Source organism: Polyodon spathula, chromosome 25 (genome assembly GCF_017654505.1).
Source record: "Polyodon spathula isolate WHYD16114869_AA chromosome 25, ASM1765450v1, whole genome shotgun sequence".
Classification (NCBI taxonomy): domain Eukaryota; kingdom Metazoa; phylum Chordata; class Actinopteri; order Acipenseriformes; family Polyodontidae; genus Polyodon; species Polyodon spathula.
Genome location: NC_054558.1, coordinates 2725672 through 2752361, shown reverse-complemented (window position 1 = coordinate 2752361; position 26690 = coordinate 2725672). Strand labels below are relative to the sequence as shown.

Here is a 26690-nt window from a genome sequence, read left to right as displayed (position 1 = left end):
TGTCTCCAATGTGCTGTGCATGCCGGGCTGGTTCTCCGGGGCAGGTCTGAGTTTGCTGTTACTAGCTCTGTGTATTACAGGCGAGTCCTTTACATTGTGATAATCCTCGCCTTTCTGAATCCGCAGCTGTTTGTTTTGTAAACAGGTGAAACGTTGGTAAAATGTTCCTCACCAGGTCGGAATATGACAGGTGAGTGCGTTTCTATTCTCCTTGCTGTTTTTGCTTTGTCATGTCCAAGAGCACACGATCGGGCCTTCTGTGATACATTGAGCACAGCATAGTAAATCTGCCGCTGATGTTGTATACGCATTGTTTATTTAAGACAAACAAACAAACAAAACAAAAACCAGTCGATTTTGTAAATTAATTGGTGTTAAGCTATCGCAAAAAAAAAAGGTAATAATGATTGAAGGAGCGCCTCGCAGTGCGCGGTGCCGGTTGGGTTTGGTTTCGCTTTCAGCTTTGTGATTTATGTTTGTTTTTGGATTGCAGTCTCGTATTTGGTAGTGTTGCGCGCTTTCCCTTTGCTGGCGTGTGTTTTCAGTTAGTCAAACACACTGTCTGCCTCTTTGATTCAGATAAACCCAACAGTACCGAAAGTAGCACGACCTGGTCAGATGTGGACCGAGACTCGAGGGGTAATAGATCTCCCAATTTTCAACCTTTTATTTTTTTGCCCCTGTTCAAAACAGTACCATTGTTAAATCGTATTATGAATTTATTTTAAGTACAAATCATTGTGATCGGCTAACAGAAACGTAATTTTATTAAGATATGTTCGCGCCATTCAGAAATGAAATAAAGTCTAGTGGATTGTTTCTTTATTCCCTGAAGCTGGTCATGCGTACCTCGCGTGTTTTTTCAATGGCAATAGCCGGTCTGATTTTGCGAATCCTTGTCTTTTTGATTAGTAGAAAGAGAACGAGGAGTTGCTGTGATCCGCAGTAAATACACCGGATTCATTTGTGAATGACGATTGCGTGGTTGCTTTCACAGCTTCAGGGTATGGATTGAAATGTGGTAACCCTAACAGGACCTGACTGTCTTCTGGTCTGTTTCAGAGGTGTGAACACATTCTCTCCAGAGGGCAGACTCTTCCAGGTGGAATATGCCATCGAGGCCATAAAGGTAACCCCAAAACGCACCCGTGTCTTTAAAGAATCCTAACTAACCTTCCCTCTGAACTGTTTTTATATATCGTGTTTGTTTCAGCAGTTTCTATAGCTTTGCTGATGTATTGATATAGTAATCAGAGTAAGAAACGCCTTCTCAACCCTTGAGACCCCTCAGCTCATCAGACCTACAGTATTATAAACTGACTGGACTCGCCTTTTACTGCCTGTCTCTGGTTAAGAGAATATGTGGAGTGCAGTTAACTTTAAACCACAGTTTAAAATCCTAAAGCATATGAAGTCATGTGTCGTTCTCGCTTCTTTTGTAGTTGGGCTCTACAGCGATCGGGATCCAGACTTCAGAAGGAGTCTGTTTAGCTGTTGAGAAACGAATCACTTCTCCTCTCATGGAACCAAACAGCATTGAGAAAATCGTCGAGATTGACTCGCACATAGGTAGGCTTGGAGTCTCTGAGGTCTTGTCCGTTGGCTGTTTTTTGTTTGTTGATTCACTCTGCCACAAAACTAAGCGCACTGCCCGCGCTCACCCCACCTTACCCAGCGCAGCTTCTGATATCAGCAGCATTGAGTGTGGGTGAAGGCGGAGCACGAGGGATGGTATAGTGTTCACACCCTGGAGGCTTGAACACAGAATGGCTTGCATCAGGGAATCACTTTGTGTTCGAGTTCTTCTCTTAATGTTTCTCTCTCTCTCTCTTGCTCCAGGCTGCGCTATGAGTGGCTTGATCGCTGATGCCAAAACGCTGATCGACAAAGCGCGAGTTGAAACGCAGGTAAAGGACGGATGTGTTTTGGTTTGTATTTGGTTTAAGAGCATGTGAATCCGACAAGGCTGTCTTTACAAACGCCGGGTCCGGGCGCAAGCCTTGCGCCCTTCTTTTATTTTACTTCAGAAACGTGATGTATCGCGTGGGTTGAGAATCCGCTTCGCGCCCGCTCTTAAAAACAGTCGAGAGAGGTTTTCGTGAATGTGGTTCTCAGAATGGGCTGAACGAAACACTCTGTGTGAGTCGGGCCCCCGCGGCGTTTCAGTTATGTTGGCTTGCTTGTTCAGTTCTCTTTCAGGTTCTCGGTTCTGGTCTGATGATTTAGTAAAGTTTTTTGCTCTGCACTTTGTTCTTGTTGCACTTCTTTCAGATGCATGTTTATCTTTTCCCCGACAGAACCACTGGTTCACCTACAACGAAACCATGACCGTGGAGAGCGTGACACAAGCTGTCTCTAACCTGGCGCTGCAGTTTGGGGAGGAAGATGCTGATCCTGGTGCAATGGTGAATATGTTATAATCAGACGGGCAGAGCAGAACAGCATCCCACGCTCGAGCGTTCCTGATCCCTCATAGGCTGTAGCTCTAAAATAGGGTTTCATCTCATGAAAAGGGCAATTGAGTGGTTTATTCTGTGTGTAACACAGAACTGTAAAGTAGATTCAAATGACGCTTTCTTGGTATTTCGGGGTTTTGATTCTTCGTGCTAGTTCTCCCCTTCGGTCTCTGTGTGTGTATAACTGCTAATAAAATGTCATTTGAAGCCTGTCTAGTGAACGCCGTGCTGAGTCTGCGCATGTGTTCTGCATTGCCTTATTTAACGCGTGGAAACCGTTTCTGTTGCAGAGTCGTCCCTTTGGTGTGGCGCTGCTGTTTGGAGGTGTTGATGAGAGTGGGCCCCAGCTGTGAGTGCACTTTGCCTGCCTCTTCAATAGGAACTGCTAGAAACTGTTAAAACTCAGCTGTTAAAAGTCAGCAGAGTTAATCATGTAATTCTGTAGCTGCGGGGGAAAGTGACGTTCAGTATGTCGCTCTCGCAATCTGAAACGCAGCCTGCTTGTCAAACGTGTTGGCTCAGTGTATTTGATATTATACATGCTTTTAAAAAGGTTCTTGCTGGCAGCCTATCCCTGCTCCTGCTTCCAGGGGTGTTCAAGAATGGTGAAGTTCCATTGGGATTGCTTTGGGATGCCCTTGCTTTCAATAGATTCAAGTCCCAGTGACCTTTTGAACAGCAGCAGTGCTGTATTGCGGTGACTTTTCAGCGTGCTCATTCCCTGCTTCATATTGTGCATTGCCCTGTCTCTGCAGCTATCACATGGACCCATCAGGGACCTTCATTCAGTGTGATGCCAGGGCCATCGGCTCTGCATCCGAGGGGGCGCAGAGCTCCTTGCAAGAGGTGTATCACAAGGTGCGTGTGTCTCTCTGGCGTGCTCCAATTCAGCGGAGCAATTCGATCGAGTCTGCAGTCAAGGAAACTGTTAGACGATTCTCTGTTTGCAAAGCAGCGTTTAACACGGGAGAATGTTTTTCAAAAAGACTGCGTCGTAAATAAAAGAACACATGAACACAGTCCTGGGATTTTATTGAGTAGGGTTCTAGGTCAGTGAAGAGCCTGCTGAAATCAGAGGTGTAATCTATCTGGAGAGGGGAAAGAAACCGAACTCCAGCATGCTGAGAGAAGTGACACAGTTCAGTGTTCAGCTGTCATTGAGTCATTCAGGCTAAGCAGGATGTGAACGTCACACGTTGCCCGTTCCAGCTGGCGTGTGACTTGCTGTTCATTGGTTGCGTTGTGTGTAACTGCAGATCGCTTTTTGTTAGATTATCAGACTGTGGGCTGCAGGTTTACTGCTGTCTCGCACGGTTTCATGTTGTTCTTTCTTGTTTAGTCCATGACGTTGAAGGATGCCATCAAGTCTTCACTCACCATCCTCAAGCAGGTCATGGAGGAAAAACTGAATGCGATTAACATTGAGGTGAGGAAGCTTTGCCAGGGTGGCGTTAGTCCAGTCCCTGTGTGCTGGGGCAGGGGGAAGGCGCTCTAGTGCTGCAGAATGTTCTTAACATCTCCTTTCTGACAAGGAACTAGATCTACAAAGCGTTTCCTCTGTTTAATCAACTCCTGGTTTTATTTTTGTAATATTAACAAATCGAGTTAATGTCACAAAATGAGAAAAGGAACACCTTGACAGTGCTGAAGAGGACTTGCAGTATGCAATGCTTGAGTTGCTTTGCTTCTGGTCTTGTAAAAATGAACAGGCGTTTTCACCTTCAAGAAATAGGAGTTCTAATTAAAGACTGGAGCAAACGCTTTGGAAACGTGGCCCTCAGGGATGGAAATGAGACTCCCATTGCATAGCAATTCGCTCCATTCCTGGTTTTACTAGGAGTGTAAGACTCGCCTGAGCTTGTTACCCATGCACTGTGGTTAATCAAGCGTGTATTAAAACCTGGAATGGATTACCCTGCTATACTATATGAGTCGTGCCCATCCCATGTTTAAATCTTTTGAAATCTGTGGCGCTTCAGGTTGGGGACGTGGGTGCCTGAAACCGTCCTGAGGATTGGTGTCACTTGATGAACGTTACAACTCGGGTTATGTAACCCCTGCTAGTTTAGGGGCCTCTTCTGCCTTTCGGCAGGCGAGTCATCCGTCTTGATTCATTTTCTTTCTTTCATTCAGCTGGCAACAATAGAACCTGGCAAGACATTTCACATGTTCACAAAGGAAGAGCTGGAAGAAGTCATCAAAGATATCTAATGCGACTCGCGCTGCGGGCGTCTCTGACAGCTCTTGTCCCCCCGCGCAGCTCACCAGAACCGAACCTCCCTGGAGTCCTGATTCCTTGTAGCTCTCTCAGCAGCTTGTACTTGTGGGGTTTCGTGACCCAAGTGAACACCAACTCCCCAGTTTGTAACGAGTTTTCGTTGAGATTTTTACAAATCTGTGCACGGGACTTTAACAGTGTTGGGGGATTAAGAAAAGGAGGGGGGGGGATCATTTTTGTTATGACTTGATGCATCAATAAACTGTTCTATTCAATTTAACTGTGTGCTTGTGTTTGTCCTCAACTCACTTTTGTACTACCTAAGTAATAACAGCTCACAGTACTGGGAGATACACTGTGTATATCAATGAGCATAGAGAAATGTATATCATTTCTAAATAGATATAATCTAAACAGTGCATTGGTCTTTGTTTTTGGACAGATGATTCTTGGTATAATGATTGTGTTCACCCTTTACACTTGTAAGTAATGGTCATTCTAATGAAACATTGTATTTACAGTACACCTCGGGTGTTGCTTTATAACTCGGGCAGTGATGCCCTGGCAGTCTGGGATTAATGGTATTCAGCACACCCTGTCCCTGTCATTCTCCCTTCCACGCTGCCGCTCTATGGGGACTGTACGATTGATCTAAACTACGACGGGCGCTGTGCAAAACCCGTCCATTACACGGACTCCCCTGGTCATTCTTGCTCGAATCTGGACAGCAGGGGCGCACACAGCACCGTGTAAGCTTGCCGTGGCAAGCGTTTCAAGAGCAGTCCGCTCCAGACAGAAGGGTGCGCCCCCAGCCAGAGAACCCGTCTGTTTAACGTGTGGTGCAAGGCTCCTGTTCCTGCCGGTGCCAGTCGTGTGACCCCTGCAGGATCGCAGGGTAACAACAGATCCCGAAAGGAGAGCGAACTAAGCTTTTTAAAATGCGCTTGTGAAGACTGGCGGTGTAATCGCTGGAGATGCTTTTCTTTTGTTAAAACTAATACAAAAACCTGGCTTGTTTTCTATACTGAGTTAAAAGTATAAGAAACTAAGGCGTGTTTTCTCCAAGCATTTCTTCCTTTCTTTACCTTAAGTTTGCTTGAAAGAAGACAATCGGTGATAGAATTATAAACAAAACACTTTGAGAGTGCTTAAGATGTGACAAACATGGTCTGTGCTGTTAAAATGTGTTTTAAACTTAAACACGCATTTTCTAATAATGCTGAATGTGAATATATAACACAAGCAGTTCTCCTTCGGTCAACACGAAAAAGGCAGTGCGGTGCGGCTGTCCATTCCTGCCCAATGAAAAAAGAGCGTTCCAGGCTTTTCTAGCCAATCAGAATTCCGTAACGAGGTAAGCTTGGGAGGATTCAGCCAATGAAAAAACAAAACAAAACAAAACAAAACAACAGTACAGATAGCTTGGTTTTGTTTGGTTGCGTTCTTGACTGACGTCGAGAAGAGCTTATCAGAAAGGGAAGGCGCTGAGAGGCAGCCAGTCAGCTTGCCGTGTGAGTGGAGTAGGCGGTATCGCCAGCCCCAGCTTGCTTCGCCAGTGCTCCAGTGCGCTTGCTTATTTCGTGTGGTGTCGAGAGTTGCATGGTCGTGTGCAGCTGCTAGACGAGTTCTCAGTAATGCACATTTAAACATAACATATCTCAAGTCGCCTAGCAACAGCATGACCCTGGTGTTAAGCTGCGCGGCGCTGCTAGCTAGCGTTGTGACTCTTTCGTGCGGGCTGGGGGTCGGCGGCGGAGCGAACCCCGCCGGCTCCTGGTTTGTGAAGACTCGGACAGTCCGGGGTGTTTTTGGCAGTGCTGTTAACGAGGGCTCGGCGCCGGACCCCCCCGCTTTCGCCCTGCACCGCGACAGTGAAGCTGACAAACGCAGCACGGAGCTCGGAGATGCCTGTAACGACTGGAGAGGGTTTGCAGCCAGGCTCGCTAACAACACGCACCCGGTAAGCACGCATTCGCGGACACGGTGATCTTTACTTGGTAGCACAACCACCCCCCGTCTGTGTCGTCGACTAACCTGCAAGGGATGTGTTTGACCGCAGACCGCTGCTTGAGGTGTATATCGGCTGCAGTTCATTGATACCCGGCGACATGTCTCTGAAGAGATATACGGGACTCGGGTTTGCAATGGAAACGCGCTTGATTTGCAAGCTTGGCAGGCGTCAGGTGAGCAGTGCATTAGGGCGTGCGCTAGCTTCATTTCTTATTTTGCAAGACGAAATTATATTTAGTCTTCCAGCTGCAGAACTCGTTTTATGAATCCAGCCCAACTGGATTCGCTCAGACATTTGTTGTTTTAATTGCATTGTTTATTCATCAGACAAAAAAAACAAGTGACGCGTGCGTTTAACATGCTGACAACGAGACCACAGCGACGGTGGTAGTGTTTTGCGGATTATCCAGCCAAACTAACAATCCTTATCTAAGGGAAATGGACGCTTTGTGCACGACAGACATGACGAGGGTGGTTTTCTGCTACCGCATTTTACTGATGTGTGCTCATCACTGTCGTCTGTAAACATTCACATGCCCTGTGCATAAAGTAAATAAAATACGCGTTTGAATCGGCCTGGGGTCGAAGCTGCGTGCAGTGCAGAGAGAGATCTCCGTTATATCCAGCACGGAAATTAGCTGATCAGATTTTGTTTTGCAGTGGGACCCGACGTGCCGCTGGACCGTATTGTTTCACTGGTTCACAGTGCAGTGTTTGACTCGTACATGCCTCGTATTGCTCGAGTTGTACAAGCCAATACAGCAGTGTAACCCCGAAGTATAATGCAGCACCTGCTTCCTGCCCTCTGCCTTGGAGGAGGCTCGTTTGACTGTGATTGATTGACAGCACAGGACACTCTGGTAGTGGTTTCCAACAGAGTTGCATTGCCACCTCAGTCCCACCTTCACCAAAGCAATGGAGAGACTGCGATGAAACGGGAGTCTCGCTTCCACGCCTGCACTCTGATGCACAGGGACGCTCTGGTTAATAGAGGTATCCCACACTCGGAATGCTCTGTCTTTGAAATGAAAACCGATAACGAGGGAAGCATGTGCTGGAGGCGTGGAATTAAGACATGCAAAACCATTCCATTTCTCATAGGCAAGCTAGCAAAGGACTACCCTCCAAGTTCACTATTATTATTAATAGTATTAATATATAGAAGGATAGATGGGCTGCCCTGAATTACAAGGTTATAATTGCATCAATGGGATCTGGTGACCCTAAACTAAGAGAGCTAGGTGGGAGTGGTCTATGACTCCAGAACCCCTGCGATGCAGTTATGCCCTGAAGTCATTCCCTTCAGCCCCGCTGCTCAGCGTTTCTGTCGATTCCTCCACTCCGAAGGTCTCTATCGAAGGTGTATTTTCTTTGCTGTGTTTCCCTGTTTTCTTTGGTCTCCGGTGAATGATTCTGTGGTGTGGGGATTTCAAAATGGGCCGACCTTTCCAGCACTTGGCATTTAAAAAATATATAATCGACAGCAGCTTTGCTGTTTGTGTCTCAGTGTCTGTTTTATTAGTTGGTAGATCTGACCTCGGCAGCACAGAAGCTCTTTCACATCCAGGATCCCTTTTGAACTAAAGAATTTACAATGAGGTGGAGGAGGTGGGAGAGCCAAGATTCCTTTCTGAAAATAACTTTTTGTTGTTGTCTTTCTGTACGAAACCAGAACGCACGCCTCTCGCAATGGGTTTTGTTTACAGAGTACGCACACACGTTTGGACAGCGTGGACAGGCTGTTTTGTACTGGGGTTTATTTTCAAAGCCACTTTCTCTTAGTCTTGGCAGCGCTGGTGTTTCTGGTGCACCACGGGGTTACTGACTTACTACACTGGTTTTTGTATTCACACTGGCTTGAGTCAGTGGTGTGGATCCAGGAGCTCAGGCTGCTGTTGTAGAGAGGTTGAAGTCAAGAGCCTGCTCTTCAAACACTGTCATCAGGGTTACTGGGGCGTAGCGCCCTCAGTAAACAAAACTCCCTGAAATAGCAGCACCACACACACACACACACACGCACACACACTTTGCAATAACTGTATACGTGTGTCTTCATTCATGCTTTATTATACAGCTGTAGGTCGTATTTGTTTTCATGACCCTCCAGTCGTTTACAGTTCCGTTCTGTGCTGGTTTGAAGTTACCTGCCTTCTGAAACCCTGTAGAGTGCAGCCCCTTGCTCTCACCCAGCCAGTCTACAGGCATTAGGGGAACCTGCAGCCTTTTCATTCACTGCACGTTCTTTTAGTTTCCCTGGAAGTGTGAACCATCGCTTGTCAAAAGACACACACGGCCTTACTGCTCTTAAGAGAAGTTAAAAACAGTAGACAGGAGCTAACAGTTTCTTTTTTTTTCTTCTCACTGAGTGATCAGAGTGTGCAGTGATCTCTGGGTCTCCCCCCGTACCCCGAGACTTCTCATTAGCCACGACTCTGCCTTTCTCAGCTCTCCCCGATTGAGATCTGGTGCGACCGGTTCTCAGCCTGCACAAGCAGCGCTTTTGAAACCTTGAGTTACCGCTGCATTGCAATGCATTCGCTCGGGATGCCTCTGGGGTGATGTCATCATCTCGTTCATGAGGAAAGTGCTTTGAAGCAGCGGGGTGGTCTTTCAGTAGCAGTCCTGCTCGCTCACAGTCGGTGATCACGGCTTCAAACCCACTCATGGTCCTGTCTGAGCTGTAAAGATAGAGTACAGATACAGCGCAGTGCTTCTCCCCTGGATGTTTACTGTGTGCGTGGCCCTCTCTTCAGTGTACTGATGCTGGATTGGCTGAGCTGTTGAAGATCGGATCTTAGGAGCTCCAGCCTTGCATTTTGCAGCTGGATGTTATTCCCCCAGCAGACCGGACCATTTCTAGCCATGGTAACAGTTCATGTGCTGTCCACCACTGAGGAACAAAAAAAACCATGACCCATGACATGCAGTGAGGTCTCCTGGAAATTGCCTGTGTGTCTGAAAAGTTGCACAGTGGCCTGCATTGCCAGTCAAAGTCTGTTAAATAAATGTAGCTGAAATGTCTGTTATTTTTAAAGCGAAAGGGAGGAATCGTGCTTTGAGCCAGGGGGACGGCTTAGTGAGGCGCTCTCTCAAGCGAGCACTGCAGCATTGATTGTGTCAGTCAGCGCATAGCAGGAGATAACTGAACACATTTCTTAGGCATTGTCTCGGAGCGGATGCATGAGGAGGGCTGCTCTGCAAACACTTCCAGCGCTCATCTGTCCTCCTGTCTGTAACGCATGGTGCAGACCTGGGACCCAGCCTCTGAGGAACATCATTTCAGAGGTCAAAGGCGCTCTGTAAAGTAGGCACAGTTTGTTGTTCATTTTGCCACTTGGATTTGCAGGGATGGCAATAAGACCCCCATTGCATAGCAGTGTGAGCCGTTCGCTGGTTTTACTGCAAGATGCACCCAAGCTTGTTGCCTAGACACTGTGGCGAATCAAGTTTGTTTTAAAACCTGGAGTGGGTGAAACTGCTATGCAATAGGAGTCTGTGCTGTACTTTCAGACTGGCCTTTAGGTCCCTGATCGTTCAACCTGTTTTGAGACAGATGAATGCAGATGACTGAGGGTGGGTCATTTACCCCACTATTACCCCAGTTAATCCCCTTGCTAACTAACTATCAAACTCAACCAGAGCTTGTAGCCTGCAAGCTATTGTTGTTCATCTCGTGTTTTAGCAGTAGCTCGGAGCAGGTGGAGAAAGTGTTTTGGTGCTCTGTTTAGAAATGCGTCGCTACATGCTCGTTGTCTTGTGCGTTTCAATCCGAGGCACCCTCCTTTTCGAGGGAGAGGCGCGTGATGTTTGCAGCTTGGCTGGAACGTGACGCTTTGATCAGAACGGCTGCGGGTGTGCAATGCCGGTGCCAGGAGGGTGACGGCGGTCTGTTGGAGTGTGTGTTGGTTATCATGCTGTGTTTGTCTTCTCCAGAAAGTTGGCTTTGTCCTCTGCCCTATCACGTGGGTGTCGGTCGATGATTGATGTGGCATTGCAATGCTTGTAGGGGTTAGCTGACACACCTACTGCTTCTAGTACTTGAAAGAGGGGGGCGGCGCTTGTCGATTTCCAGTCTGTTTCGCTTGGGTGGCGCTGTGGGCTTTCACTGCATGGTTTTTGCAGTTTCGTTTTTACTGTTGATTTAATTGGTTGTGCTTAATTCTGTGTTCTTCTGAGTTTGCAGTTCAGGTCAGTTCGTTTGGTCCAGCAATGCAGAGGGTGTTGAAATTATGTAGCACTGCATGCAGAAAGAGCTAATGTTTTTAACCTACTGTTCTATCCTGCAATTCCACGTTATTCAATGAAACCAAAAGGACATGCCCCTCTTTGTATTGGGGCTGTCTGCTGTTGTAATTACAGTATTGTTTTCAGTTCTGCTGTTTCTGTGTAAGCAGTAAAAATGTATGGAAAAGAAAATGGAAAAGGTATATTGCACAAGCTTAATTCAGAGAGATGACTTTCCTGAGATCAAGCGCTGCTTCGCACTGTTGCGCAATTTGGAATGGTGGAGTTCTCTCTGTGATTCTGTCATTGGATTTGAATTTAAGAGAAAAAAAAAAAAAAAGTATTTCTGACAAGGTTGTCAGCCTGAGACCCGATTAATCTGCAAAGCGTCCTGCACCTACAAGCTGACAAGGTTTTATACCTCGGCATTACCCAGCACAGCAATCCTAATTAACAAGGGCAGCTCAGCCACGGCAAACCTGCTTCATTTCAATTGCAAATCCTTCTCTCTCGCAGGTGAAGCGGGCAGTGCCGCACGCCAGGTGCCTGCAGGACGAGAGGGGTGTGAAAGAGCCCGACCAAGCTTTCGTTCCTTTCACGGCCTGACCTTTCTTTTACTTGGCGTTCAGACTTGCCAGCCTGTGTGTTGGTGCAATGCGTCTCATGGAACTTTTTATCTTGAGCCAAAGCATGTTGAATTCCTCCCTTTTTATTGTTTTTAACCCCAGCTGGGAATGCTCAGATGGAGTTGCCTCCCCTCTGTAACACACTTTGAGTTCTGGAGGAGATATGTGTTCTGCTGCAGTATTAGCAACACGTTGTGGATTTCCTAAATCCTGGCAAGGCACAGACTGCTTTGCAATCGGAGTCTTGCGTCCGTCCTACAACGCATGTGCTGTTTTGTTCTCAAGCGTTTTCACCTTTCACATACTGTGCCTCGTTCTTTTTGTTGGCTGTCTTGCATAAAGCAGGCTTTGTGCACATGTGTTGGATCGTGCCTCATAATAAGAGCCAGCTTTTTTTTTTTTGTTTGTTTTTGCTGTCCTGAAATATCCAAGTCCTGCTGCTGCAAGAACTTGAAGGTGATTCTTTTTTTTAAATTTGTTTGTATCTTTCCGTTGTTGACTTTCGCTCCCGAGCTGTGCAGCCCGCGGTGAAGATCTTTCCCGGGATCTGCTGCTTCAGGCGTTCCAACGACTTCTATTCTGTTTACAAAAAACAAAATCTGATAAAATAACCCGCAGAGTTCTGCTGTCAGGGCTTGATCCTAATCAGCATGACATGTTTCCACGACGCCTTTTCACCAGTCCGTCCTTCTCCATGCGTTCCCTTCCCCCTCGGTTCAGACGTGCTTGGAGGTCAGAGGTGCTTCACAGAGCAGCTCCTGTGAGGCTGCAGGGGTGCTGTAAACTCCCTGGGGTTTAGAGGTGACACAAAGCGAAGAGCTTCCACAGGACTCTGTCGTACCCATACCATTGTGCTCTCTAACTGGAGTGTAAGGTTTGATTTCCCCCGTCCTGCAAGTTGCTCTGCTGGTATTGTCGTGCATGAGTGAGACGATCCCAAACTCATCATGTGCTTATGAAACCCCAGACATCCGTGGAAAACAACTGGGATTGTCCCGGGTTTTTTGACCCGGTTGGAAATTGCTGTATTTGTGTTTGTATCACTACACGACTGTAGCAGCGCGCTCAGCAAGTTGACAGCACAGTCTCTTCTTGTTCTCCAGGGGCGCCTCGGTTCCAGTCGGGGCTTTCTGGTCGATTCGAAGACCCTCTGCCTCAATCGGGAAGCTTTCCTCTGCACACAGCTGCCCTGGCAGCTATTCCAGTAACTGCTGAGAGCGATGGTTCCGCATCGTATACCTTACGCACCAGGTGGTGAATAGCAGTGATTTTTACTCTGTTGCGTTTCGAAAGCTTTCCCTTTGGTCCAGGGATGGCCTGTTTAATGAAATCTCATGCCCTGCCTAGGTTACCAGACAGAGTGGCACACCTGGCCCAGGCTGAGAGAGCACAATGTGCTTGAGTCATTAACGGACGTTTCTTAATTACTTTCTGATATGATGGACAGCCATAAAGTCAAACAAACTTTTCTCAGCCCGTGCCGCCGTCAGAGTGACACTGGAAGAATCTATCGGGGAGGGCAACAGACATTTTACTGGGATCTGGAATGGTCTGGGCTTGCGTTTTGAGTTGGTGAGATCCTAGTAGGGAAACCGTGTTAGGAGCCTGGTTTAGAGAGCAGTTCAAGCTCGGCTGCTGTGTTGAGATTGAGAAGCTTCTTCACAGGCTGTGTGTTTGTGTGTCTCTCTCTGCTGGGATCCGCCACTGGAATGCGGGTCACGTCGTGCTGTTTGGCTGGGCGGGTGTCTCTGCTGTCAGGCAGGGAGAGGCAGGCTGCTGCTCCCGCTGTGAAGCTGTCTTGTCAGAGTGCTGTTCAGAGCACAGCTGTCTCCCCAGTAAATACAGCACTGTAATTAGAATACGGCATCTCACTGGGCTACAGCTTCAGACTGTGTGTGTGTGTGTTGGGGGGGTCCTGGGGCTCTAATTAAAATCTGAAATAATCTTTCCTTCTTTCAAGGGGATATTGGGCAGAAGCTAAGGGGGGAAAAAAAACATGAAAACATGTTCAGGCACTGTGTGTTTTTAAAAAAAAAAAAAAAAAAAACACGAAATGTGATCCACTGCGACAGATAAAATCAGCACTAATGTAATGAGAGTAAGTACTGAACTGTTGAACAAATGATCGCGTGCTAGCAAGTCAAACACTGTGAATAGAGCTGCAGTTGTGTGTTGTTGACCCCCTCCCAGCAGGGTTAGCGGTGCTCAAGCTAGCTGGAGCGCCAGTCTGCAAGTGGTCACTTTCACTGCTTGCCAGCTGCTGTTCAGTGCATCTCTCTTCAGTCGCTAAAACAGGGTGTTGTACATGTTTACTGAAGCAGCAGCAGTGAACTTGTCATTATCCTGTTAGCTTGCTTTGATGGGGCTGTTACTGGCTCACTGGGGCCTCATTAACCCAGAATGATTCGCTCAGTGCAACGTGTAGTCGGTTTGCTACTGCTCTGAATTTAAATCCCCTGTTTTCTCTCTTCCTTGCAGTTTCCCTTCTTCGATCTGAGTGGCTCGGTGTCGCTGGCCTGGGTGGGCGATGGGACCGGAGTAAGTATTTCTGCTCGCATTCATTCACGTGAAGTGCAGTCCAGCTGGATCCACGCTGACAGCACCAGCAGGGCTTGTGAGGGCAGGGCTGGGGGTGGAGCTCAGCTCTGTGATGGCATCCTGGGTTCCAATGCCAGCTCGGTGGATCGGCCATTACCCTGTGCTCCCCCGAGCCAGCTTGCAGCCTGTAGGCAGGGGTGCCAGGTGGGGGGTATTAGAACATTTGCATGACATCACTCTTATTCCTATTGGTACAATGATATACAGACTGTTTGTTTTAAAGCATCACAGTGGTGTTTTATCTCGTAAGAAGGCTTGATTTCACTTTTTTTTCCTTTGGTGATGGATGTATATTATCTATGTAGATTTTTTTTTTTTTTTTTTTTATGCAAAACTGCAGAAGCTACTGACTGTGTTGCGGGGGGGGAGTAGAATGTCTTTACTTCATGCACACTGGTAATGTTATAGGCTTTTAACTGTAAAAAGAAAAAGATGAAATCACGTAGAATCCCATCGCATGCTTCGCTCTGGGCTTAACTCAGAACAGACTGCAGTGAAGCCTAGAAAGGTTGCTGCAGTTCTGAGCTTTCAAGCCTCATTACCCTGTCTTGCACCTGACAGTAAGATGAATCGTACTGTAGAGTTAATGAGCTTGCCTCTAGCTAATATTAATTTGAAATATTACAGTTTCATTTAGTTAGTGGCAGTGTAAGAAATCTAATTTTGAAGTGTTGTGTTTTTTTTTTTTTTTTTTTTCTTCCGTTCTCCGCCCGCAGAATATTTTTTGTGAAACTGCCGGGTGGATGCAGGGAGCTGCTGCACGATCAGTATTTGCAAACCGCAGGGTCAGTTTGTAATGAGTCATTGTGTTGATCGTGACGGTTAAACCCAAGCTCATCTCCCTTATATTACCGGTCTTGGTTCTCGTGGGAATCCGATTTGATTTTAAACATGAGCAGCACGGTTGTCTGTCGCCAAACGCTGCGTTTGCTGCAGGTGGAGGGCAAGGGGTTTGCCTATTCAGGGTCCTGTCTGCTGCTTCTCATCACTTGTGTCTGGAATAAGCATGTTGGCAATATGCCTTTGCTTGATGTTTTACTTGCTTGCAGGTAGTCCTGGCATTGACTACGTTCCAGGTGCCGTTACTGCTGGTGAAATTTGGCCAGTCCAAACTCTACAGAAGGTACCGATCTCTATTTATTTATTTAATCTGTTTTTTTAAATACATGTACAGCGTTGAGAGAAACCAGCAATGTAAAAGTGTAGTTGCTTGCACACAAGCGAAGCTCCGCAGGCTCGAGTCTCAGTGCTGTGTGTGTGTGTTGTTTACAGTACAGTGTGTGCTTTGTGAATCGGACCTGGTTTAAAAGCGGTCCCTTGTCTGGAGCAGTGCTGTGAGATGTCGTCTCGTTTCAGTGAGAATTATGGGAAATCATTCTCGGATGTCAGCGGCCTCATTAACAACACCTTCATCCGCACAGAGTTCGGGATCGCCATCGGCCCGGAGAACTCCGGCAAGGTCTGTCTCTCTCTGTGATTTGAAACGATAGCGGGATTGCCACCTGCCTCTGCTCGGGCAGATCCACGCCGCTGTGGCGAGCCCGTAGTGGGGGAGTTAGAATAGGAATCAGGATGGGAGCTGCAGAGGCGTGATGAGGATTTGAATCTCTGCTGTGTAACAGTTTAGATGCAAGAGTTAACAGGGGGCTTGTCGAAAGCAAAACGGACAAAACTCCAGCCGTTACCCTGGTTTTATTGCCCTGGATTATCAACCGACGCGTGTTCCTTGTTGTTCTCCCTGGTTCCTTGTTTAAACTCCCTGTTGTCCCCCCCCCCCCCCCCCTGCAGGTGATCCTCACGGGAGATGTGTCGGGAGGGAGTGCAGGAGGCAGGATTTTTCGGTCTCTGGATTTTGGGAACAGGTTTTCCCGTATGGATCTGCCCTTCCACCCCCTGACGCAGATAACCTACAACCCCAGGAACGCCAGTCAGCTGCTGGTCCTCGGCATCAACGTGAGACGAATCAATACGCTGTGTCCCTGTGTCTCAGCTCTGCATGTCTCCCTGTAGCGCTTCAGTGGCCCTTCCCATGCAGTCCTTATGTTGCAAATATCTCACGTCTCCTCTTCCCGTACACTCTCCTCTTGTCTATTTGTCTTTCTTTTGTTAATGTTTGATTTCATGTGCATGTTGCTTTTTCTTCCTTTGTGTGGGTGTAATTTCACATATAAATGTTGCTGTGCGCCCTGCTGAATGATATTTGGAGCACGGCTCACTCTTGCTAGTCCCTCTGCGCTCTACGTGTTCCTGCAATTCTCTCCACTTGTCCTGCTGTGTTGATCAGCTTGGGGAGGCAGTCGCTCCCACACTGAACTGTTGTTGAGACTCTGATATCCAGAACAGCGTTTCTCTCTCTCAATCCTTTTTCAGACGTGCAAGTCTCTCCATGTTTAAGGTGAACGTCTTTGTGTTTCTTTCAGTATGACCTGTGGCTCTCCCTCGACTTTGGGGAGACGTGGATAAAGATGCACGAGACCGTCTGCCTTGTGAAATGGTGAGGTGTCAAAACAACAGGATATTGTTTTAAAACAACGTCCTCAAATGAGTTAAATCTGCCATGTCAAATCCACCTGTCGAATGAATACGAACAGTGTGTTCACCTGTCTGTCCCGTGCCTCGTGTGTGTTTTAGCTGAGCTGCAGCGGCAGAATGATATTTTAAGGGCTGCTTATACAAGTGCAACTCATTTTTACCATTTGCACCCAGTGCTGTATTTATTAAGAGAATGGCTGAGGTGACGACTCTCTCTCATCTGTGTTATTCTAGGGGTCCTGAGAACACAATCTTCTTCACCACCTACCCCAACGGATCATGCAGTGAGTAGGGGGGGGGGTTAAGTATTAATACAGTGCCCCCCCCCCCACAGTGTCAGCCTGTTGTGTTCATTTCTTTATCTGTTTAAGGGGGGAGGGGGAGACCACGTGAACATGTAGAACTACAATTGAATGGAATAGTGCACAAATGAAAAAGCAGTTGCAGATTATAATGAAAGCTCAAGGTGTGCCCGTGTGATTGCGGCACGGCCCAAGTCCTTGCATGACACAGCTGGCTGCTGATCCCTGACCTGGCGAGGCACGCTTAGTGGCCGGTAAGGCCTTCGTGTCATTTAAACTGTGTTCTCCGATCTCGGACAGTCTCATATCTGATTTATACAGCATTGCCGTTGTTTCAGTTTTGGAAACTGGAACGTTTTGAGGGTCAGGGGGTCGTGTTATAGGACGTACCAGACCTTCGTTTGGGTCTGTTTTTAATGATCTGAACGCCGGCGCTGTTTCACTCTGTATTTATCCAGCTGGTAATCTGACCCACGTATTAATGTTACTACATAGAACACAAATCATCTGGTTTGAAAATAAAGAGATCAAGATCAAACAGACCTCTTAGCGACCTGCACTGTGACCGCGCCATTGAGACCACAGTGGAGTGTGGGTGCATTTTTACGACATGCCCCTGCTGTTTGAAAATGACGTGTTTGATCAGCTGTTTGTTTAATTTGTTGTCCCAGTTGATCGGGGGATGCTGGAGCTCAGGAAGACGTCCGATTTTGGGAAGTCCTTCCAGACGATCGGGACCAAGATCTACTCCTTCGGTCTGGGCGGCAAATTTATCTTTGCGTCCGTCATGACTGGATCGGTGAGAGCCAGAGTCTCCTCCTGCTAATTCATTATTTAATCTCAAGGCAACGCTGTACCATGGTGTCCAGTTCCTCATGAAATATATACAGGAGTGACAGAGACTTACTGGACAGCTGTGTAAACACTCAAGTGTGCATGCTTTTAGATCTCAGTTATTTAGATCCCTAACAAAATCCTAACGATTCTGATACTGTCCTGGGCTGGGTTCTGTTGTGTTGGGGGACTGCTTACCCCCGGCACAGGCAGCTTGTACTAAAAAGAGCTTCAGCTCGGACCTGCATGTTGTGATGGACATCCCACCCATGCCTGTGTGTGTAGTTGCACAAGTCTGCACCTCTCACCCTGACTCTCGCTCTCTCTCTTTCTCTCTATCCCACAGGGCACGACACGGGTGATCCACGTGTCGGTAGACCAGGGGGAGTCGTGGAACATGGCCCAGCTCCCCCCGGTGGGTCATGAGCAGTTCTACTCCATCCTGGCAGCCAGTGACGACATGGTGTTCATGCATGTGGACGAGCCAGGGGGTACGTGTGGCGCCGTGGCAGTGTTCCAGAGGGTGGGCTGCAGCGTTAGCAATGGGTTCAGAGGCTTGCTGCTGCTGAGAGACGCTGTCTCTTAGTTTCACAGCGCTTCTCAAATTGACGTCTGTTATATCTTTTTAATTTCCTAAAGGGAAGCGAGTAGTAAATTCAAGCTCGGTTGGGTTGTCCTGTGTTTCATTTTTTTTTTTTGCATTCCAGACACCGGTTTTGGTACGATCTTCGTCTCAGACGATCGAGGAATCGTTTACTCCAAGTCCCTGGAGAGGCACCTTTACACGATGACGAGTGGGGACACGGATTTCACCAACGTGACCTCTCTGCGGGGGGTCTACATGACCAGCGTCCTGGCTGAAGGCGAGTCTCTCCAGTGGCTCTCTGTCCTAAGATGGTATCGCCAGGCTGCTGTGAATCAGACCTGCCGTCCGCTGCCATGCCCTACACAGCTCTCCAATGTGCAGCATCTAAAGTCATGATGTCTGGGTTAAAGGAAGTTCTCCTTTTCCACACCTTGCTACCACCTCGGCGGTAACTTCAGGACCAGAGCATTTTTAAAATTAAAAACAGGTCTTCACGATAGGTCTTTCAAAACTGCACATTTAAGACCTACATTTCTGGCCAAAAGTTCCGCATCCTGCGTTGCTAGTCCCTCCTCCCACTTCTCCATCTCAAGACGCAGTGGGACCTCGTGGTAACCATGTGTCTGGCATTTCTGTTCCAGACAGCTCCGTGCAGACGGTGATCACGTTTGACCAAGGAGGAGAGTGGAAGCCCATTCGAAAGCCGGAGAACAGCCAGTGCGACTCCACAGCCAAGAACAAGGAGATGGTGAGTCCGTGGGGAGAGCAAGCCCTCCTGTGAGGCTGGCTCTGGCTTCAATCACGCCGCCGTCGCTCAGGGTCATTTCTAGTTCCTCTAGTCAAGAGGCGATCCAAGCAGACTGGTCCCCTCTCACTCGAGCGTCTCGTAGGAGCCAGACTTGTAACCTAAAATGAACTATTTCGCATTTCGAATTCGCATACACACACACACACACAAAGCAAAGCAAAGCAAAGCAAAACGCAACGCGATTAGTCAGTAAAACATCAAACACCTGTGCATTTGCAAGGCTCTTGAAAGCCTGCCTCTGCAGTGTGTGTGTGTGTGCTTGTATTTGCATGTGGTTAGAACACTCTCTTCACACTGGCACGCAATGCTGTTTGCACTCTGAGTCGCCCTTGCAATGGATCTGGGTGTCTCTCTAATTAACCCTTTTGCTAGACGGAGGCATAACCTGTGGAACGTCTCTGTCAGCCAGCCAGCAAAGAGGCGATTGCAGCCGTGGACAAAGACAACTCAGACAGCGCTGCCCGCTGCCTCGGATCACTGAAACTGATCTCGCTGCGCCACCTGCTGCTGCTGATTCACCTGCATTTGTCCTTGGAAAGGAAATCGCAGTGAACCAACAATAAAGCAATTTGACTGAGTGTGTAGCGACTTTTAAATGAATTCATCTCGGAGCATCCCTGCTTTCGCCTGCAGTGTCCAGAGCAGCCCGAGTGATTTATTGAGCGTTGGCTGTGTGTTCGGGTGAAGTGGCTGGCACGGCCGGTCTTGTTCAGTGGAAGGTGTTCTCTGTCTCCTGCTGGCTGGTGTGTTGCAGTGGTAACCGTGCATTGTTTCCTGTTTCCTCTCTGCAGTGCAGCCTCCATATCCACGCCTCCTACAGCATCTCTCAGAAACTCAACGTTCCCATGCTGCCCCTGTCCGAGCCCAACGCTGTGGGCCTGATCATCGCTCATGGTACAGAGAATGATAATGTGACGGGGGGGGGAGGCAATCCATTAAAACAGACATTCTTTAGATGAATTAGAGCTTTGTGGATAGGGCTGCTTGTGACTGTAGCAGTATTATTATTTAATCTGGGCTACGATCTGGAGGAATCCAAACACATTGTAGCTTTTCATGTATACAGTGTAGTCCTGTTTGTGATTTATCAGTAAGTGGTGGGGGCTGATTTCTCCCCCCCCCCGAATGTGTGTTTCATTGCCCCTCTCTGCTTCCCACAGGCAGCGTGGGGGACGCAATCTCTGTGATGACCCCCGATGTGTACGTGTCCGATGATGGGGGGTACTCCTGGATCAAGGCTCTGGCGGGACCCCATCACTACGCCATTTTGGACTCCGGGGGGCTCATTGTGGCTGTGGAGCACAGCACCTCCCAGCCCATCAAACACATCAAGTGAGCCGGGGTCACCTGGGTGCTTGTGTTTCAGTGGGCGTCCTTGAATCGCAGGGGTTATTGTGCACAGAACGCAGATTGAAACGGGCTGAGCGTTGGCTGTTGGTCTTGTTGCTAGCTTGTACTAATCAGATGGAGCCCTGATCTTCATCCTTGTTCCCTTCACTACCCTTATAAAAGATTATCACAGTGTTTTTACACTGGATTGTTTTTTGCACATGGTTATACTACCATAGTTTTCTTTGGCTTGCCATGTTTATTAATATGCTTTGCCATACCTTGCTGTTATTTACCATGCCCTTTGCTGTGCTTTTACTCTTCTATAACAGCTGTTATAGAAGAGTTAAGAGACTCTTCTATAATAGGTGAAGTAATAACCCGTTTGTACTTGTTTTTCGTCGCCGCAGGTTCTCCACAGACGAGGGGCAGTGCTGGTACCGGTACAACTTCACCGCTGACCCGCTGTACTTCACGGGCCTGGCTTCGGAGCCTGGGGCCCGGTCCATGAATGTCAGTGTGTGGGGGTACCGGGAGACTCTGATCACACAGTACTGGGTCTCCATCACCATCGACTTCAATGAGCTGCTGACCCGCGACTGTGAGTCCACCAGCGTGTAGACATGAAGCTGCATCATTCACAGGGGCTCGGAGCATTTTAACAAAGAACATGTCAACTAAAAAAACAAGCGTTTGAGTAATTAACAATAAGAAGCGCTCTGAACGATTGGAAAGGGTCAGGGTTTGAGTAATTAACAATAAGAAGCGCTCTGAACGATTGGAAAGGGTCAGGGTTTGAGTAATTAACAATAAGAAGCGCTCTGAACGATTGGAAAGGGTCAGGGTTTGAGTAATTAACAATAAGAAGCGCTCTGAACGATTGGAAAGGGTCAGGGTTTGAGTAATTAACAATAAGAAGCGCTCTGAACGATTGGAAAGGGTCAGGGTTTGAGTAATTAACAATAAGAAGCGCTCTGAACGATTGGAAAGGGTCAGGGTTTGAGTAATTAACAATAAGAAGCGCTCTGAACGATTGGAAAGGGTCAGGGTTTGAGTAATTAACAATAAGAAGCGCTCTGAACGATTGGAAAGGGTCAGGGTTTGAGTAATGAGCAATAAGAAGCGCTCTGAACGATTGGAAAGGGTCAGGGTTTGAGTAATTAACAATAAGAAGCGCTCTGAACGATTGGAAAGGGTCAGGGTTTGAGTAATGAGCAATAAGAAGCGCTCTGAACGATTGGAAAGGGTCAGGGTTTGAGTAATTAACAATAAGAAGCGCTCTGAACGATTGGAAAGGGTCAGGGTTTGAGTAATTAACAATAAGAAGCGCTCTGAACGATTGGAAAGGTCACACTAAGGCAATACGACGATGCCTCTTGGCATATTTGTGTAGTGTAGTGTGAGGATTCATACGCGGTCGCGTGTCTCTCTGTCTCTCCGTCTCTCCCTGCAGGTGATGAGAAGGACTACATCCAGTGGCTGGCTCACTCCGATGACCTGAGCGACCCCAATGACGGCTGCATGCTGGGGTACAAGGAGACGTTCCTGCGCCTCCGCAAGGCCTCCGTCTGCTGGAACGGCAGGGACTACCTCGTCAACAAGCAGCCCAGCACCTGCCCCTGCACCCTGGACGACTTCCTCTGGTAAGCACCCCCCTGAGCCGCCCTTCGGAGGGTGGTCCTCTCGCTTTTCAAGGCGGCCCTTTGCTTGTTACGGTGTGTATCTCCTTGCTGAAATGGCCTTCTAATAATACAGCTGTCCCTGTCCAGGAGCTGGAGGGTGAGTTTGGAGTGTTTCCTTAGAGAGGGGGAGTTACCATTACTGCCGCTAATGAGAAATTATAGTAACTAAATGATTTTCTGTGAGAGGTCTGTTTGTCAGTGTTTTTGTTGTTCTATTAACGTTTTATCTGTAATAAAACGAAATGTGAAAAATAAAATGAAAAATAAAAAATAATTTCACAGGGCTGTGAGTGTGCTGCTGGATCCACATTCTCTCTCTCTCTCTCTCTCTCTCTCTCTCTACCCCTCCCTCCTCCCCCTTCTCCGCTGTGTTTTCCAGTGACTTTGGATACTTCCGTCCGGAAAACCGCTCAGAATGCATGGAGCAGCCGGATCTTAAAGGTCACGACCTGGAATTCTGCCTACACGGGAAGGAGGAGCTACTCCAGACCACTGGGTAATGAGAGGGGGGGGATGGGGGGGGAATTAAAAATCTGTATTTCAGAGTGCTGCATCCTGCCAGGTCGGATTGCCGCCGCACCATTCCCGTACACTTTGAACCACAGCACAGGAGACGATTAGGTGCCAGGAAGCAGTGGTCCAGGCACTTTCTTAAACAGCTTTCCATTTAAAAGACCTGATATTATATTTAAGAGGTGGGGTGCAGTGATAACATGTCTAGTGCTAATAAGAGGTGGAAAAAACGGATTTCAGAACCTTTTAAAACTACGTCTGTTAGACAAGTTGCCTTCTTATGATGTTGTCTGTTGGGCTCGGTTCAGCTTTCTGCAGATTTTATAATTGCATCTGAAGACCCTCGAACCCCCGCTTCATAAAGGAGCATTGTTAACGCTCGCTGACCAGCCAGCGACCCCCTGAATCCTCTGTGTGTGCTTTGATTGGCAGCTACCGTAAGATTCCGGGGGACAAGTGTGAAGGCGGGACCCTCCCGGAGAGGAAGGTGATCGATCTGCGTAAGAAGTGCGTGAGCAACCTGCTGGAGCCGGCGCAGCTGGTAATTAGAATTGAGCTCCGGGCTGCAGCTCTCTCCACCAGGGTGAACAGGCTTCATGAGGTACCTGTTCACCTGGGGGGAGGTTCAGTTAAACAGCAGAGAGTGGGGCTTGGATTAAAGCAAAGTGACAGGGTGGCCCATCCCTGAGCTGCAGCTTGTGTTCAGTCAGTCAGCGAGGGGTGAACCGCAAACCAGGGCGGAAAAAACAGAGCTGTTCAGCTATAACTGCGTCCTTTTTTGTAATTTAAATGTTCTCTCTCTCTCTCTCTCTCTCTCTCAGGCTACCACACCCTCCACCAGTCCTGCCCCGATTGTGGCTGCAGTAATCGGGGTGCTGGCGATAGCGCTCGTAGCTGGGGTCCTCCTTGTGAAGAAATACGTCTGCGGAGGGAGGCGAGTTCACTGAAATCGAAACTTTGCTGGAAGGCTGGCCAGTCTCGTGTTTTTTAAGCACACAGTTCAGTCTCCACTTAAGAGGCCCCTGGGACTGAACTTCAGGGGGTGCTGAGGTCAGGATCGGGGTGTAGTCTGTGTCTGTAAAGAGAAGCTCAGATTGTTACCCCAGCAGGAGTGGAAAGGCCAATGGAGCGTTCCCTGGGGGTCTCCTGCCAAGATCGGCAGCCTGGTGCAGTAGAATTGAATCCACACTCAAAGCTTGTGTCCCTCGTCTCTCCCCAGGTTCCTGGTACACCGGTACTCTGTCCTGCAGCAGCACGCAGAGGCCAATGGGATCGATGGGGTGGATGAGCTGGAGACTAACTCCACCCACTCCAGCAGACGGGACTATCATGATGACTCAGACGAGGTACCTGGCTGCTTACACTGTGTGCATCGAACTCCACTCTGTGTATCACTCCATTGAGTAGCACGCAATCGCAATTCTAACAAAACTAAAAGAACCAGTGAGTCCTTACTAGCCAGCAGCTTTGTCTACAGACTTGGTTTCCTGTAGTTTTCCCTTAGATCACAGTATATACTGTACCCAGTATTTTTGCTTGCGTAGATTATAATGCATCGTTGGCTCAGTGATTTGTTCTCCTGCACTAACTGTAACCTTGTTGATACGTTGCACAGGATCTCCTCGAGAGTGTCTCTCCAGATGAAGACCACCACCCCCCCCCCCCCCCCCCCCCCCAACCCACGGACGGGGGGTCGGGTCGGGTCAGGTCGGCACGTCGTGCAGAATGCCCCCCTCCCCCCTGTTTGCTGGAAATACAAAGCAAAACTAAACCTCTCTACTGCAAACTTTACTGTGCACTAAAGAAACAATTAAACTAACCATTTAAATACATTGCAATCTGCAGACCAATAGGCAAACACTATGTTTTATGTTAGCAGAGAGAGAATTGAAATCAGCAAAGAGTACTATATACTGCTTTTTCCTTTTAAACTTTCTTTTTTAATAAATGGATTCCTGTTGAGCGCTGTGGAGTGAGAGAGAATATTGCAACACTGACTGGAAATGGTGTTAATACAGGCTAGCGCCCCCTATGGACTGTATGCAGTGCTGCCAATCTGGAGGCATTGGGAATGAAAGTACTCTGTTTACTGGCTGTTTGCACAGAGCTCGCAGGCCGTCAAGCTGAAGATGTGCAAATGTTGGCTTTGTTTAGGATGACTGTACTTTTGCGTGTCGTCTTTGTTTGTTTTCTAACTTGCTTGTTTTTGTTGTTCTTGTGTGCGTTTCAAGTGCAACAAGACGAGAGGGGGTTACATTCCCTCCGGGGGCAGACTGGGGGTGAGAATTTCATTACTGTTGCAAACCCAGATCTTCAGTGGATCCTGTCGTTCTAATAATTTGAAATGCGCGGCTGATGGCGATGGTTTTGCAGAAACGTCAACTGCATCAGTACTCTTATATTGGACTTGCATTGTAATGATGCTGCTCATTGTGCAAAGTCATCGCAGACTGCTGTCAGCTCAGTCCTGTGATTGCTTGTTTTTAACACAGATCTAGCTCTGTTTGGTAGAGGTTTATATGTCCAAGGGTTAGTAAGCTGGGGTAGGATTTATTTTGACAAAGAATGCCCCATGGCTCCTCGGCATAGTGTAGGTGTCATTTTAATTTTCAGGTAAAGTTTTGAAATTGTAAAGCTAAGTTTTGTCCTCTGCACCAGGAATACTGAATTGTAAATATTCACAATGCTTAGTTTTCACAGACCGGATAGCAAGGTACCAGTAAGCTTTGCTACAGAAGAGTAAGAGCTGGCTACTTCTGTTAGATCGTTTTTAACCTAAAGACCAACCTCAAAGATTTTGGTATTATTTTTCTTTTCTAGTTAAGCATTTCATTGATAGAGAAAGTCAGGGGTATTAGACCAAAAAGCTTTTTACGAATTTCAAAGCCATTAAAACATCATAACGTTTGAAATGATTACTAACGCAATTTTTGATTGAGCAAACATTTGAAGGAGTCTTTTTGACACTTTGAACCAGCCAGTAAAGCACTCGATTCTGGAGGTACACTAATTTGTGTTTTTTTTTTTTAATAGATTGTAAAATGTTGTGTGTCTCTATCTCTGTGTGTGTGTTTGGGAAAAGCTTCCTGGCCCAAGTCAGGTTTTCAAAACTATTCTGCAGCCCGGTTCTTATTTTTGACCCTTGGTGAGGAGGATCAGAATTGAGCACCTTTGAACTTAGCAATAAAGCAGAGAGTGTCCGGCAACAACAAACCTGCAGAACAAATGCAGCATCAGAGTCTGCTGTTCCTCCGAGTACAACCTTAACATGGAGGAGGCATCGCTGCAGGCAGAGGAGCGGCTTTTTAAAAGGCTCTGTCTCGATAAGTTCTAGATGAGGTTTTACAAGCTGCTGAGAGTCTTAAACCTGCGCAAAGCTGAACAGCCCCCAGTGAATACTTGGCGAGTTTAGGACCCCCTAGGAGGACTAGTCTTGGATTTGCATGTGACGTTTGGCTCTTACAAAATGTTCCAGCAGTGCTGAATGCATTGTGAATTTACTAGGGGTAGGAGAATGGAATACTAGTTTTGTGGTGGATTAATGTTGTTTTATATCCTGATTTTGTAGGATTGAAAAAGATAAATAAACTTAACTACTTAGAGGTTTTGGAATCTGCTATTTTTTTGTTGTAAAGCACCTAATGTTTTATCCAGAGTCCACTGTGTTACACCTGAAGTGAGCAGCCTTGTACTTGAGTGTGGGTTTTTTTAATGCACGAATAGTCTTTTTCAGTAGTGTTGAAACAACACTACAATACTGTGGTAGAGATTACAACCCCTACCTCCGAATGAGCCGAAAATCCTGTCGTTAGCCATAAAATACAGAAAGGACCAACCGGGACAAACAGGCTGCAGCTCTGAGCTTAACCCAGAGGTGCTTTCCTTCGGAACAGCTTTAGAATGATCGAACATCGCACATTCTAAATTCAGAGCGCCAAAAGAAAATCTTTATAATCGGAAATCCAAGCATGC

The 26690-nt window shown here is 47.5% G+C and overlaps 2 protein-coding genes across 2 annotated transcripts; both read left to right on the top strand.

The window, feature by feature from the left end:
* Positions 1 to 4949, top strand: LOC121300320 (proteasome subunit alpha type-5). Its single transcript, XM_041228845.1, has 9 exons — positions 1 to 190; positions 1063 to 1129; positions 1443 to 1569; positions 1840 to 1907; positions 2298 to 2405; positions 2747 to 2805; positions 3212 to 3314; positions 3796 to 3882; positions 4590 to 4949. Exons 1-9 carry the CDS (start codon positions 162 to 164, stop codon positions 4665 to 4667), a joined length of 726 nt encoding a protein of 241 aa, XP_041084779.1. The 5' UTR covers positions 1 to 161; the 3' UTR covers positions 4668 to 4949.
* A 1286-nt stretch (positions 4950 to 6235) lies between these two features.
* Positions 6236 to 25216, top strand: LOC121300196 (sortilin-like). Its single transcript, XM_041228693.1, has 21 exons — positions 6236 to 6634; positions 14013 to 14072; positions 15182 to 15255; positions 15489 to 15591; positions 15921 to 16085; positions 16553 to 16626; positions 16899 to 16948; positions 17638 to 17765; positions 18147 to 18291; positions 18508 to 18663; positions 19028 to 19134; positions 19986 to 20088; positions 20355 to 20526; positions 20934 to 21124; positions 21977 to 22166; positions 22585 to 22701; positions 23151 to 23259; positions 23540 to 23652; positions 23938 to 24064; positions 24334 to 24420; positions 25211 to 25216. Exons 1-21 carry the CDS (start codon positions 6353 to 6355, stop codon positions 25214 to 25216), a joined length of 2559 nt encoding a protein of 852 aa, XP_041084627.1. The 5' UTR covers positions 6236 to 6352.
* Positions 25217 to 26690: the final 1474 nt, after the last annotated feature.